Consider the following 14,521-nt stretch of genomic DNA (forward strand, 5'->3'; position numbering starts at 1 on the left):
AGGTCCCCCTTTCGGATCTCCGAACGGGGACCGTCATCAAAGAAACAAGAACGGAGCCTTCTCAGGGGAGCCATCAGAACCGCTTCACTATCAGCCTCTGTAACATTCCCCCAAGATAGAACGGGGGATGAGAAAGGGTCGGTAAAAGGACGACGCGGCCTTGAACGACCACCCACAAGCGAGGACAGAAACGAGAGCGGCTCGAGATTCATCTTTCTCAGCTAAGAATCAGCGCTAGAGTTGGGTTGGGGCCAGCTAGGAACTATCGTGAGTCTCTATTTATATCCGGATCGTTCCCTTTTCCGCGGGGTCAGAAAAGGAAATAAGGATGTTTCCAAATATCCTAAAGAATCCCTGATTTAAAGAATGAACGGCGAATAGGAAACCCAATCTCTGCAGAAAAAGGGAGAATGCTTCCCACAAAAAAGGAAAGCGCTCGCTTTTGGAGGAATAAAAAGTGCGTCTAGTATCATCAAGCCGTACGGGTCCCTGCCCCCAGTCTATCCTCTACACGTCAGTACATGCAGTTCCTACCCAGGGAACATCAGAGCCCCAGGCTCCACCGTCTCCAAGACATCATCAGAAGCCCAGAGCTCCCCGTCCTCAACGAGAATCAGTGGTCCAAATATCACCAGACCCCAGTTTGACGTAGGGGAAACTGATCATCCCCCGGGTTCAGAGTACGGTTCCGACCTGAGTGGAACCCGGGATCGTGGGATTATTGGAGCGATATCCTGCCTAAGGGAAGCCTGCTGAGAATGAGCAACTCTGGTTGACTTGAGTGCACAAGTTATTCCCCGAGTTCGATGACGAAATCGAGCAATAAGGGGCAAACTGTTGGGGAAAATTACTCAGGTATTGAATTCCTCCAGACCCCTGGCAGGACACCAGCATCTGGATCCCCGCTGCAAGGAACCCCGCTAAAAGGAAGCCCGGTTCCCCGCAATGGAGTTTTCCGGGTCCGGTCCCAGAATCACCCCCCTCGGGAAATGGAAAACTTCCGATAAGGAGAACTTTCCATATTTCCAAATATGGAAGAGTTTAACCTACTCCAACCGACTAAGGCCCGCCTTAGGAAGACTATATAAAGGGAACCTAAACCCTAAAGCAAGAGATCGACACTTGGAGACTTAGAGAATAGAGCTAGGCGGCTAGAACTAGGGTTCTTACTCAAATTGTTGTAGTTCCAGCTCTTTGATCTAATAAAACGTCTCTTTCCACTTACTTCTTTATAAACATTCACGTAATCTATTCAAATACCAGCCTTGTCCATCGTTCCGTAGTACTCACAAAGATCCTACACAAAAATCGCCTAACAATATCTAGAATTGTTAGGGTGGTAATTGTATCCTTCACAGGATCGTTCTTACTGCTTGTTTCTTGAGTAATTAACTAGAAACCTGATCATAGGATAGCTAGCTGCACGCGAGAGTTGGTTTATTACCTGAACTTATTCATGCTTAGCTAGGTTGTTAGATACACGCGAGAGCTGGTCTAGAAATCTAGTTAACATATCGAAAATACTTGTTTAAGGAAGTGTCGATCGACACAGACATTTGTATCGATCGATAACTAGTCAATAGTATCGATCGATAACTAGTCAATAGTATCGATCGACACTCGATCGTTGTTCACATGCAAGAGCTGGAACATTGTACTTATTCATATGATTATTAATTGCATGCGGGAGCTGGATTACTTACTAATTGAAATCGAGTTCTAGGATCAACCCTTAGCATATATAGATTGAGTTCTTATAACCTGAATGAAACCCTAAGTCTAGCAACCATCCTTCCATCACAAACAACTCACCCATCAATCGAACAACTACCTTGTTCACATTGTTCTGTTATATTTACTACTTTATATTATTTGACCTAACATAATCTGAAGCTAAAGTCTATTGTGTGAAACTTCGAGTCTCTGTGGATACGATCCTCAAGTACTACAGTGAACCTCTTATTTGAGAGAGTAGCTTGAAGGTTAATTTGAGCATATCAAATTTGGCGCCGTTGCCGGGGAGTCTGATCACCATTAGACTAGGTGTAGGATTTTGTCTAGGTTTTTAATTATAGTTTATTTACAGAAATTTTTTTCTTGTGTTTCAGGTACATACATATGAGTACCAAAATCAACAAGGGAATATGGCTCTTACTGGTAGAGCAACTGGATTTGAAATGTGTGATCCATCAGACTAAAAGGGTAGTCGACACCCTCCAAGCAGCGATCAACATCGTAGAAATTCGACCGTCGATTGATATTGTTCCCCCGACGTTGATCGACCCTGTTCATCTGGGACTGTTCACCCCGACACTGTTCACCTCGACATTGTTCATATCGCGTCAATCGACACTGTTCATTCGTTGTTGATCGAAATTATTCATCCCACATCGATCAACGCTGTTCATCCGGGTACTGTTCATCATGACACTGTTCATCCTGACACTGTTAATCGCGACACTGTTCATCCTGACACTGTTCATCACAACAATGTTCATTAAGTCTCGACCGACACTACTTGCGTGGTGACAGAGAAGGTTGAAGTGCTCATACTAAAGGTTGATGAGAATGGGATCTTAAGAGACAATGAAGGTCGCGCTCGGAGCAGTACAAGACAACTTATTTATACACAGGGGACTACAATCCCTGATGCTATTATTGTTGCTGAGAGGGATGACTTTGAGATGAAACCTATATATACCGAGCTTATGCGTCATGATATATGGTGTTTTTGGCACCATTGTACATATGTTTTCTAACTTTTTTTCAATGTTTTAATGAGTTAGTCCAGTCCTTTTCGAGTCATTTCAGGTCTGGAGTAGGCTAAAGAGTTGAAGGAAGAAGCATAAAGAAAGGAGAAAGAATTGGAGCCTTCCCCGCGGAACAATCATGCGGAACAGTCTGACAGTTGATCCCACAAGGAGCAGCCAGGCGATTGTTCCCGACATTTATGGAAGTTTCCATATCTTTCAAAGATTTGCCCTAATCACTTACTCCCTCCTCTGAAGTTGATGGCGCCTCCATATAAAAAGCCATCCCTATCTTTATTTTCTTTTTACGCTAGTTTTGCAAGAAGACTAAGACTCATTAATGGATTTTGCTATTGTAAGGGAGACGGCTCCTCTTCTCACCAAAAAGATCATTCTGAATCCTATTGATTTCTCTTTGGAATTATACGCAGTATCATTCAGTTATTATGTCTTGTTAATCTTGTTTAATTACTGAGTAGTCGGCTAGCTTGTCTAGGGTTCTAGGTTGTTGGTCGTGAAATCTAAACATAAATAAGCGAACACATTGTGTCTTTGTTCATCCATGTTCTTAATGCTAGCTTTAACTTGATCACTTACTGCTAGATCTTAGGTTTAATCTGCTCATTAACCGTGTAGTAGATAACTTGATATTGGATGAATGAGCCGAGCATCCCTAGTCAGCGAAAGTAGATATTAGGGTGCTCGGTGAACTTATCGGACTTGATCTCTATTGCTTGCAGTCGATCCCTGGCCCAAACGAGAGTTTAGGCGTCAAGGTCGATCCGCAAAGGGACCCGCATCATGACAGTGGGCTGCTTTACCTGAGTGATCCGTGTTCTAGATTGTGCTGCATTGCGCTTGAATAAATGTTTGGTTTAGCATCAACACCCAATGTGAAACCCTAGACTGGCTTCTCTTTAATTTGAATTTACTCTTTGCAATCATTTAGATTAATTGCACGTCACTACTTAAATCAAAACCCCACTATTAGTTTTAGATAAGTTGAAAAATCATAAGAATAAAGTGTAGACTGGTCATCTGGATTGAATCTTAAACACTACAATTACCACTGTTAACTTGACAGTAGGAAAAGTTCAGTTCTAGTGTATCAAGTTTTGGCGCCGTTGCGACGGGGACCAGATTTTTTTTACCATTATTTTTCAGTTCTATATATAGTCTAAGATATCTAACTTGCTTTTCTCTCTTTATTGCATCTAATGATCCAGGTGCATGACCAGTAGACATACTCGGAGCAACGCACAAGGACCATTATTCACGCTTAGCAACGAAGTACTCGGAAGATTAGAACGACAGAACCGTCAACAACCGCGGTTTACTGACACCAAAATGGCTGATAATAGAGGCCATGATGATCTCACTTCTACAATGGCACTCATGCAACAACAGATGCAGCAGATGTAACAGACCATCAATACACAAGAAGCTGCTCGCCAAGCAACAAGGAGCTCCCATCAGAGAGCGGAACCTCCCGCGGAACTTCCTTACCACTCGCTCCGCCATCAACCCACCTCCTTGCACTCGACAAGATTGTGAGATCAAGCTTGATTTGATCGGCCTGGTGCAGAAAATGATGTTCAATGGTCTCGCAGCTAAAATTCCGTTGGACCATATTGAGAGAGTCAGCAACTTCTCTCCGTGCAAATCGAGTGCCACCAGACTACATCAAATGCACCATGTTCCCATTCTCTCTTGATGGGAAAGCGGCTCGATGGCTAGCCTCTCTCCCGACCAGTACCCTCACTACATGGGAACAGGTCCGAGCAGCGTCCTTAAGTCACTTTTACACGAAGTCCAAAACCGCGGCTCTAAGGCATAAGATCTCCAATTTTAAGCAAAAGACTGACGAGCCTTTCTATGATTCTTGGGAGCGTTACAAGGAATACCAAAGGGAATGCCGTACCCATGGGTTTGAGGACGATTACATACCGGAAGTGTTCTATGATGGAGTGAGCTATGAGTTTCGTAATGCTCTAGACTCCTCGAGTAATGGAGATTTCATGACTCAAACAACACCAGGTGCATTCGCACTGATCGAGAATATGGCGTCAAGCTCACTCAACAAGAACAAGGAGAACGATCTCTCCAAATGCGTTAACAGCATAGACGATCTAGCGGCAAAGGTTGATCAGCTGATAAAGGGCAATCTGAGCCAAGTGTTCATCATGGAAGAAGCCGCATCAGAAAACAGTGCTTCGGATGTCACACCTGAAGCAGACAACACTGTGGACGATCAACAAGAAGTGAGCTACGTAAATGGACAAGGATGGCAGTACAAGAACTACCACCTGAACCCTAGCGTGAGGAGCAATCCCCAACTCTTTGCGTACCCTAAACTGGACAAACCAGTTGACAATGCGCAGAACAATCAAGGACAGAACACGGGATATCAGAAGGGTTACCAAGGAAGAACTTATATTCTGAGCCAGGCGCAGCATAACCAGTTCCAGAACCAAAAGCACCAGACTGCTCAACAGGTTAGTCCTGCACCTACGACTGTTCCACAAGACGAGATGAAGGGTCTAGCGACGATGATGCAGCAGCTGCTCTAGGGTCAGCAAATTCAAGGAAAAGCGTTGAACCAGGTCACCACAGACATCAACTCCAGAATGAACCATATGTTCACGGACCTGAGCACCAAATATGACAATGTGGCTAGCCATATGCGGCAGATGGACATTCAGATCGCTCAGACAGCCGAGAGCGTCAAGAGGCCGCAAGGTACTCTCTCAGGAAACACCGACAAGAATCCTAAGGAATACAGTGCAGTTGAACTGAGGAGTGGATGGAGTCTACCAGATGCGGCCCCTTAGAAGCTAACAGCGGCAGAGAAGGGCAAGCAAAAGGAAGGCGAGCAACCCCGATCCGAAACTGCTCCTCTCTCTGACAAGGAAACGGAGCAGCCTGCTGAGACTTATCCAGCCCATGCCGCCACACCTATCGAGCCTGTTCCTACACGCGAATACACCCCTAAGGTTCATACCTTGTTCCCGCGAAGAAGTCTCGGAAGGATCGTGAGGAGATGAAGTGTAAAAAGATGCTAGAGGATCTAACTATCAAGTTACCTCTGATTGATTTATCCAGATGATACCTTCTATGCGCAGTTTGATGAAGGGTTTGGTCTCAGGAAAAATAACTGGAGATAGTGAGGTTATGTTGGCCTCGAAGGAGTGCAGTGCTGTGCTTCAGAACAGGCCGATTAAGAAATTGGGTGATCCAGGCAAATTTGTTCTCTCGATACAGATTGGGAAAACAATGTTCGCCTGTTCTCTTTGCGTTATGGGCTCCAGTGTCAACCTAATGCCTTATTCTGTAGCAAAGCGACTAGGGTTCACTGATTTCAAACCAACAAGAATTTCCCTGGTGTTCGCGGATAGATCAGTTGTCACTGGTGGGTATTCTGGAAGATGTCCATGTCCGAGTAGGCAACACCTTTGTTCCGGAAGATTTTGTGGTTCTAGAGCTTGACGAAGAACAAAGAGATCCACTCATCCTGGGGCGTCCTTTCTTATGCACAGCTGGTGCGATTATTGATGTTTGACAAGGAAGGATTAATCTTCACCTCAGAGATATTGCAATCAAGGTTGAGATGAACAAGTTGCTGGAGGCCGATGATAGATGCACAGACCTACTCAGTTGAAGACGAAGATCAGGCACTGTTCCCTCAAGAGGGAATGATTGAGGAAATCTTAACTAATGACCCACTCGAACTAACCCTGATCCGAGCTGAGACTGAGCACAACATCACAAGCGTGGATGCGGATGGCTACAACAAGATGCTTGATTCTGCCAAAAGCATGGATAACCTAGCCGCTTATCTAAGTCTCGTGGAGAAACACGAAAGCAATCAGAGCAGTACAGTTGGAACATCAGTTCCAAAGAAAACAACCAAGCCGAACATACAACTCGATGATCCATGGAGCGAGCTGAAAGCCCCAAAGATCAAGCTCAAATCCCTCCCTACGGGGCTCAGGTACGCGTACTTGGGACCAAATTCCACCTATCCTGTCATTGTGAATTCTGAGCCAAATAATGTTGAGACTTCTAAACTCTTGTGTGAGCTAAGAAAGTATCGTAAGGCATTAGGGTATTTTCTATCTGATATTTCTAGCATTTCACCTGATTTGTGCATGCATAGAATACATCTAGAAGATGAATCAATGGCTTCTGTAGAGCATCAGAGGAGGTTAAACCGAATCTTAAAGATGTTGTTAAGAAAGAGATAATGAAACTTCTAGAGGCTGGTGTAATCTATGCCATCTCTGATAGCAATTGGGTTAGCCATGTTCATGTAGTTCCTAAGAAAGGTGGAATAACTGTCATAACAAATGAAAAGAATGAATTGATCCCTACTAGAACTGTAACTGGACATCGCATGTGCATTGATATTCGTAAGTTGAATGTTGCGACTCGCAAGGATTACTTTCCACTTCCTTGCATTGATCAAATGCTTGAAAGATTGGCTAACCACCCATACAATTGCTTTTTAGATGGTTATTCAGGTTTCTTTTAGATTCCAATCCACTCAGATGATCAAGAGAAGACGACGTTCACATGCCCATACGGCAATGCTCCTGCAAACTTTCAACGTTGCATGATGTCTATTTTCACTGACCTGATTGAGGACATAATGGAGGTTTTTATGGATGACTTTATTGTCTATGGAAGCTCCTTTTTTGTCTATTTGAAAAAATTGTGCAGAGTGTCGCACCGATGCGAGGAGAAAAATCTGGTACTTAACTGGGAGAAGTGTCACTTCATGATCGAAGATAGGATTGTTCTCGGACATAAGATCTCTGAGAAGGGGATCGAGGTTTACAAGGCAAAGATCTAGGTGATGATGAGCTTGCAGCCACCAACCACAGTCAAAGGAATCAGAAGCTTCTTGGGACACGCCGGTTTCTATAGGAGGTTCATCAAGAATTTCTCAAAAATCGCAAGACCACTCACTAGGCTACTCTGCAAGGACACCAAGTTCGAGTTCAATAGCGATGGCTTGGCTGCTTTCCACACGATAAAAGGAGCCCTGATCAGTGCCCCATTCGTTAAACCTCCAAACTGGGACCTTCCTTTTGAGATCATGACTGATGCAAGTGATATCGCAATGGGAGCAGTCCTGGGACAGCGGAAAGATAAGAAACTGCACCTGATCTACTATGCGAGCATGACAAATGGACGGAGCTCAATGCCGATATGCTACAACCGAGAATGAGCTTTTAGCCATTGTATATGCTTTCAAGAAGTTTAGGTCCTACCTAGTAGGTTCTAAGGTGATAGTGCACACAGATCATGCAGCTTTGAGGTACTTTCTGACCAAGAAAGATGCCAAACCGTGCCTACTGAGATGTATTCTTCTACTCCAAGAATTCGGTCTTAAGATCAAGGATAAGAAGGGAATTGAGAATGGAGTCGTAGATAATCTTTCCAGAATGAAAATCGACGAAGAGACCGCTCTCGATGACAATCTCCCATAGTAGCACGTTTACCCGATTGGTCTGTATATCGAGAACACTCAGGATACTCTTGCCGCAGAATGTTCTGCAGAGCCGGAACACTATTTGGCTGCGATCAAGAAGAGATATTCCCACCTGCCTTGGTTTGCTGAGATAGCTAATTTTTTAGCTGCGGAGAAAAAACCAGTTGAGTTTACTGGTAATAAGAAGAGATAGTTTATGAGGGATGCAACACTCTACTTTTGGGATGAACCGTTCCTGTATCGACACTGCAAAGATGGAGTGTTCCGACGATGTGTTCTTGAAGCTGAGATTCCAGGGATACTACATCACTATCATGGTTCCTCTTATGCCGAGCACTTTGCAACATTCAAAACCGTCTCAAATATTTTGCAAGCCGGTTTCTGGTGGTCCACAATGTTCTGTGATGCTCAAGCTTTCATCTCCAAGTGCAATTCATGCCAGCGACAAGGGAACATCAGCAAGAGGAACGAGATGCCTCAGAACTTCATACTCGCGATCGAGGTGTTCGACTGTTGGGGGATTGACTTCATGGTACCATTCCCACCTTCGTACAAGAACGAGTACATCCTAGTCGTGGTAGACTATGTCTCAAAGTGGGTAGAAGAAATAGTCAGCCCCACTAATGATGCGCGTGTTGTGACCAAGATGTTCAAATCAATCATCTTTCCAAGGTTTGGAGTACCTAGGGTGGTCATAAGCGATGGAGGCACCCACTTCGTCAACCAAGTGTTCCAAGGGCTCTTGAAGAAGAACGGTGTCAAGCACAAAGTTGCAACCGCATATCACCCTCAAACAAGTGGTGTTGGGGTCAAAATCGGTCACGACGGAATCAATGTCTGAAAGTCCCCGGAAAATATTTGTTAGGGTCTAAAACGGACACGACAAAGTTAACATTCAAATATCCGTAAAAATCAGCATGAACGTTTTTACGAAAAGTATTCTTCATAAAGATTACTTTTACGAAGAGTCTTGCGGTGAAATATTGCACTAATCTTGGTTCATTCATCAAAACTAAACACTCGAAGCCCAAGAACATGTTCATGGAACATTGCAAAAGGATCCAAACAAGGTCGCCACGTAGCGACCGACCCGCAAATGAGCCGGTCGCTACGGTCGCTACGTAGCGACCGACCGAGCCATCAGGTCGGCCGCTGACCCGCGAACGAGTCGGTTGCTACGTAGCGACCAATCCGCAATCGAGTCAGTCGCTATGTAGCGACCGACCAAGCCATTCGTTTGGTCGCTACATAGTGACCGATCCGTCGCGGACCCGGTCGCTTCGTAGCGACCGAACTGTCTCGGACATTGATCAACGGGTACGACCCAAATCCGTACATTCTCGTCTGTTCCTCAATGCTAGCTCCCATGTACCGCAGTCATATCATTTCTCACTCCCATCGATTGGAGTTATCATTTAAACTTTACGATAAAAATCGCGGAAAGTTCATTCTTATCGATAAAAATCGTGATAAACGTTTCGAATCGAAAGACGGCCTAAAACGCGATTAGAAAACCACTTGCAATTTTTTAAGGAAAAGCCCATAGGTACTATGGCGGTTTATACTTAGTCCACAAGAAAGGATAAATGTCAAAATTCCGCAGAGAAATGTTAAGTTTCCGCGGATAATCATGAAGATCGTGAAAAATAAAATATCTCCATTTTTGAGTTATGACGGCTTAAGAGCAGGAAGGGAAAAGCTCAAACCGACCTTGGAGGGAGTATATAAGGAGTTTTGGGTGAGAGGAACAAAGGAGAACTTTTTCAGAGCAAACTTAGCATTTAGAGCAATTAGGCAACTTTCCGTTTTTGTTATTTCGAGGTGCGACTCAACTAGGTTCTGCAGTCTTAGGTTATTAGAACTAGGGAACTCGCCGACAGCTCTCGTAGCCGAGGCTCTTACCTTGTTGTAAACGCTCATAAGCAAATTCGGAATAAGACTTCTTCTTGCTCTCATTTAATGATTTCTTATATTTTCATCATTTTCATTCTCGTATTCTGGTTTCTTGGAGTGTGGTTTAGCAAATATCTGGAACCTCTGGGAAATTAGGGTTTTCCTAACTTTCCTAATTTAACGGAAATCGACGGTTTAAATTTCGGTTCCCACAGTTTGGCGCTAGTAGGAGGGGGGTACGGATTACTCTAACTCATAGCCGCAAAACCCTTGATCAAAACAATGTCTGGAAATACGAAAGACAAAATTGCAGTTTGCAACAACACAGGTAAGACAAATCCAGCCGCCACTGCTCCTATGGCCAACGCTTACGCAAACGCCACAGTTCTTGAAAAAATCGAAAACTTTGCCGCGACTTTTCGCCACATGAAGTGCAATGAAACGAGCTCGCGATTTCCCTTTCTAAACATAAAGGGAAACGATAAATTTTATCAAACCCCGTAATTTTGGCTCATTACCGAACTAAAGAAATCTCAACGTGTAAGGGTTTTACCAAAACATGTTTCCCGAAAACTTTTCGGAAAAGTAACTTCCTCTCCCCAAAACCGCAGAAAAATCCTAGGTTAATCACGGAAGAAGGAAGCACAGCAAATCGGGTACATAACTCACCATTGTAATTCTTCCGACTATCTTGCCGAAAAACCCTAGGTTAGTCGCGGAAAAAAGGAAGCACAGCAAATCGGCTACATAACGCACCGCTGTACTTTTTCCCACTATCTTTCCGAAAAATCCTAGGTTAGTCGCGGAAAAAAGGAAGCACAGCAAATCGGCTACATAACTCGCCGCTGTACTTCTTCCGACTATCTTGCGGTAAACCCTAGGTTAGTCGCGGAAAAAAAGAAGCACAGCAAATCGGGTACATAACTTGCCGCTTTACTTCTTCCGAATATCTTTCGGAAAAACCCTAGATTTATCGTAGAAAAAGGAAGCGCAACAAATCGGTTATGAAATCCCCACGGCTGTACTTCTTCCAAATAACTTTCAGAGAAACAAAGTTAATTTCTATAGAATCACTCGAAACCTAAAACGGCTGACGAAGACTAAATAAAGCAAAACGGGATATCGTATCCCCACCGCTAAAACGTTTTCTGAAGCCTAAGGTTACGTAAGAATTCAAGTATCACTTTCATAGTAACAAATCCGAAAAAACTACTCGAAATTTCCACGGATCAATCAGATGGATATGAGAAAAACTTCTGATTAAGTTTGGTTGCAATAATTAACCTCGTCACGGCTCTCGTATAACCAAAACTTGAAAACTTCTTTACGGAACAAATCTCGTAAAATTATGCTCGACAACATCTTGCGAAATAACCTTTGCAAAAATTAAGCTCGACAACCTTTTACGAAACAACTTTCGTAAAATTAAAATCGATAACATTTTGCGGAGTAACTTTCGTAAAATTAAACTCGATATTATTTTTCGAAAAAAATTTCGTAAAACTAAAGTTGGCAACATTTGACAACCTTCGAAAATCTAACAACAATAGAAAAAGAATCTCGGAAAAGGAAAGAGATGGAGCGAAATCCGAGAATCAAAATTCGCCCATCCACCTCCCTCCACGGTCTCACCATCCTTCCTCTCACGACTCGATCTGTCGCCAAAATCTCATCACCTAGCAAGTCTTCCTTGGCACCTCTTGATCATCCCTAGCTATTCCTAAACGCAAAAAATCACGAGATGCTCATTCATTTTCGTAAATGCAATGATACTAAGATTGAAACATGGAACATGAAAACCGCAAATACTGGCAGCAGCCTCAACACGGCCAGGAAAGTAGAGTAGTCCAGGAAGAATCAATATTCTTGCTATTCGAAATGGGCCGACAGACACGAAAAGAGTAAGGGAAAATGAGCAAGCAAAACGGAGAAGAGGCTAACCCGAATCTTCGAGAGAACTAAGGTATTTCCGACTTGAAATCAGGCTTGGAATTTTCGTAGGAAATTACTAAGAAATAGAAACGCCTTTGAGACTGCCGTAGAACTTTAAGGAACTTAAAACCTAGGTGGATAGTCTAGCGAATTGTTCCATGACTGTTCAGGCAGATCTTGCAAACCGTTCTAAACTCTCTGAAAATCGAGAAACGATCGCCACGCATATTCAGATCACTTCCTAAAAAAAGAAAGAACTAAAGCCGATTTTCTTAAAACAGATTTGTTTCAACCGATTTTCTTAAAGCCGACATATCCCAAGTCGTCAACATCCAATTCACAGTCCCAGCGTCGTCTTTAAATTGACCAAGACTGTCGATCATTCCAATCCTCGGAAGAAGAAACGTACAAAACTCTTCAAAGTATCGGTTCAACCATTTTCTTTCGTAAAAAAGGGGGGGCGGAGTAGGTACATATACTATACTTGTATAAAAATTTTGCCTTGTCATCAAGAAAACACTTTCGTCAAAGCAAACTCTCGCAACAATAGGCAATACGATGCCTCCATAAATCGTCCCAAAAAAGCAAACGACAATCTAAAATTCGTCTAAACGCTAGCAACATATCCAGACGATCATGAACATATCTCAAAAGACTATACAACATTTCTTGTCGCAATCATGCGTATAGAAAACATGCACCAATATCAAACTGAAACTCGACGATTAGCCAAAGTCTTGAAGCCCTTTCCAGCTTTATAAAGCCATTTTTGTATTAAAATTTCTACAAGAAATCTTCAAGCACCAAAGCATTTCTTTCAGTTTCCGTTGAACCAAGTAAGTCATGGAAAAGCATCGTGAACATTTGTGACGAAGAAAACTCAAGAATAAATGTAGCATTGAGCACATTAAAGGGAACACTTTCTTCCCGATCGTTGGCTAGATCTACCTCTGGTTGACCAATTCGTTCCAGAAATGGATGTGTCATGAGAATCCTCTAAAAAAAACCAATGAAAAACGTTCTGCGACTAGATCGTAGTGAAACAAACTTCGGTAACACTCCTTGAGTAACTCCAAGCAACTTTCACCTAAGATCGAAATCACAGCAGAAACAACGCTACTTTGACATGTGTATACATATCACCGATTTACAATCTTCGTAAAACCGGTCCCCATTACTTACACGAAAAATCCTTCGTACAATCAGACCAAGTCTTACGAAGAAACTTTTGAAAGTAAACATAACTGGTTTTATGAAGAAGTATATTTTGTATAGCAAACACAAAGCTGTAAAATCTTACTTTGGATGACCAATCTAAAGAGAGATCTCTTCGCATTACGATTTAATAGATCTCATATTTTAGCCATGCGGCTCACTGGCTTCTGCGTTTCGTTCCCCTCGGTCACATCCGAGCAGGCAATCGTCCCGCAACTGACTCTGCACTGGTTCTGTATAAAACCTGTTAGGCTACGTCTTCCTCAGACAAAAACGAATCAATTTTCATAAGACTATAGGTAACATTATACGAAACATTCATCGTATAACTGAAACCTAAAGCATAGAATTGTTTCTATGACTATCAGCCATCTTAACACGGATAACTCTAGCAAACCTAGCCTATCAATCTCGACAAGCGCTCTTTGGCCCTCGGTCAATTACGCCTTCCAATAAAGGTCCAAACAAGAATTTGCCATCCCCTTTAAGGACAATCGTAAACTAACATGACCTTAACTGTTAAAGTACCATGGTCTAATCCTTGACCTACAACATCCTTGGCTATCTGAGTGAACACATCCTTCACGCCAAGCCAAACTATTTGAGAAACCATCGCTCCATCACTTAATAGCTAAACGACAATCTACGATTTGTCTAAAAACGTCGTGTGACTATTAAGAGAATAATTATCGTATAGCCTAGAGTCGGAAACCATATGATAAATTCTTCGTAATGAAACTCAGTCCTAACAACCAAACGGTTAACGGAAAACCAAAACATGTCGACAATCGACCAAGTTCGATACATTCTACAATTCACTTTAAGCCCGCTATGTTTTACCCATAATACGCGGCATGTAAGGAAAAATTCGTAACAAAGCTTCTAGAGCTATATGAAACATCCTCAAAAATGCACGAAATAGATCTCGGAAGGCCAACACTTCACAAAGCACTATGAAGGAAAACGCTTCTTTTCATGGACAAATTTACGCGACCCCTCAGTCCTAATTGCTCGATCGCAAATCAAATTATTAGCATCCAAATAGGAACAATAATTTTGGCTGTGAACATCTGTAGACAAACTAGAATGTTTCTCAAACGCAGGGCTAAGACTAGACCCTTGCAATATCGCGAAACATCTTCAAGCCCGCGAACATTTCAAGCACAAAACGCGGCATACGAAAGAAAAAATCAATCTTCAGCATTGCGAAACGTCGCAGACGCCCGAAGAACCATTT

General features: G+C 42.9%; 1 protein-coding gene and 1 non-coding gene across 2 annotated transcripts; one reads left to right on the forward strand and one right to left on the reverse strand.

The window, feature by feature from the left end:
• The first annotated feature begins 4,348 nt into the window (after window positions 1-4,348).
• Window positions 4,349-5,320, forward strand: LOC106413293. Its single transcript, XM_013854092.1, has one exon. It carries the CDS (start codon window positions 4,349-4,351, stop codon window positions 5,318-5,320), a length of 972 nt encoding a protein of 323 aa, XP_013709546.1.
• Window positions 4,574-4,680, reverse strand: LOC125593656. Its single transcript, XR_007329556.1, has one exon. It is a non-coding gene; the product is annotated as a small nucleolar RNA R71 (small nucleolar RNA).
• Window positions 5,321-14,521: the final 9,201 nt, after the last annotated feature.

The sequence above is a fragment of the Brassica napus genome, chromosome C9 (assembly GCF_020379485.1).
Source record: "Brassica napus cultivar Da-Ae chromosome C9, Da-Ae, whole genome shotgun sequence".
Classification (NCBI taxonomy): domain Eukaryota; kingdom Viridiplantae; phylum Streptophyta; class Magnoliopsida; order Brassicales; family Brassicaceae; genus Brassica; species Brassica napus.

Bases quoted from the DNA above. Each gene is read 5' to 3' on its own strand.
- LOC106413293 (XM_013854092.1), top strand. From the start codon at position 4,349: ATGGTCTCGCAGCTAAAATTCCGTTGGACCATATTGAGAGAGTCAGCA.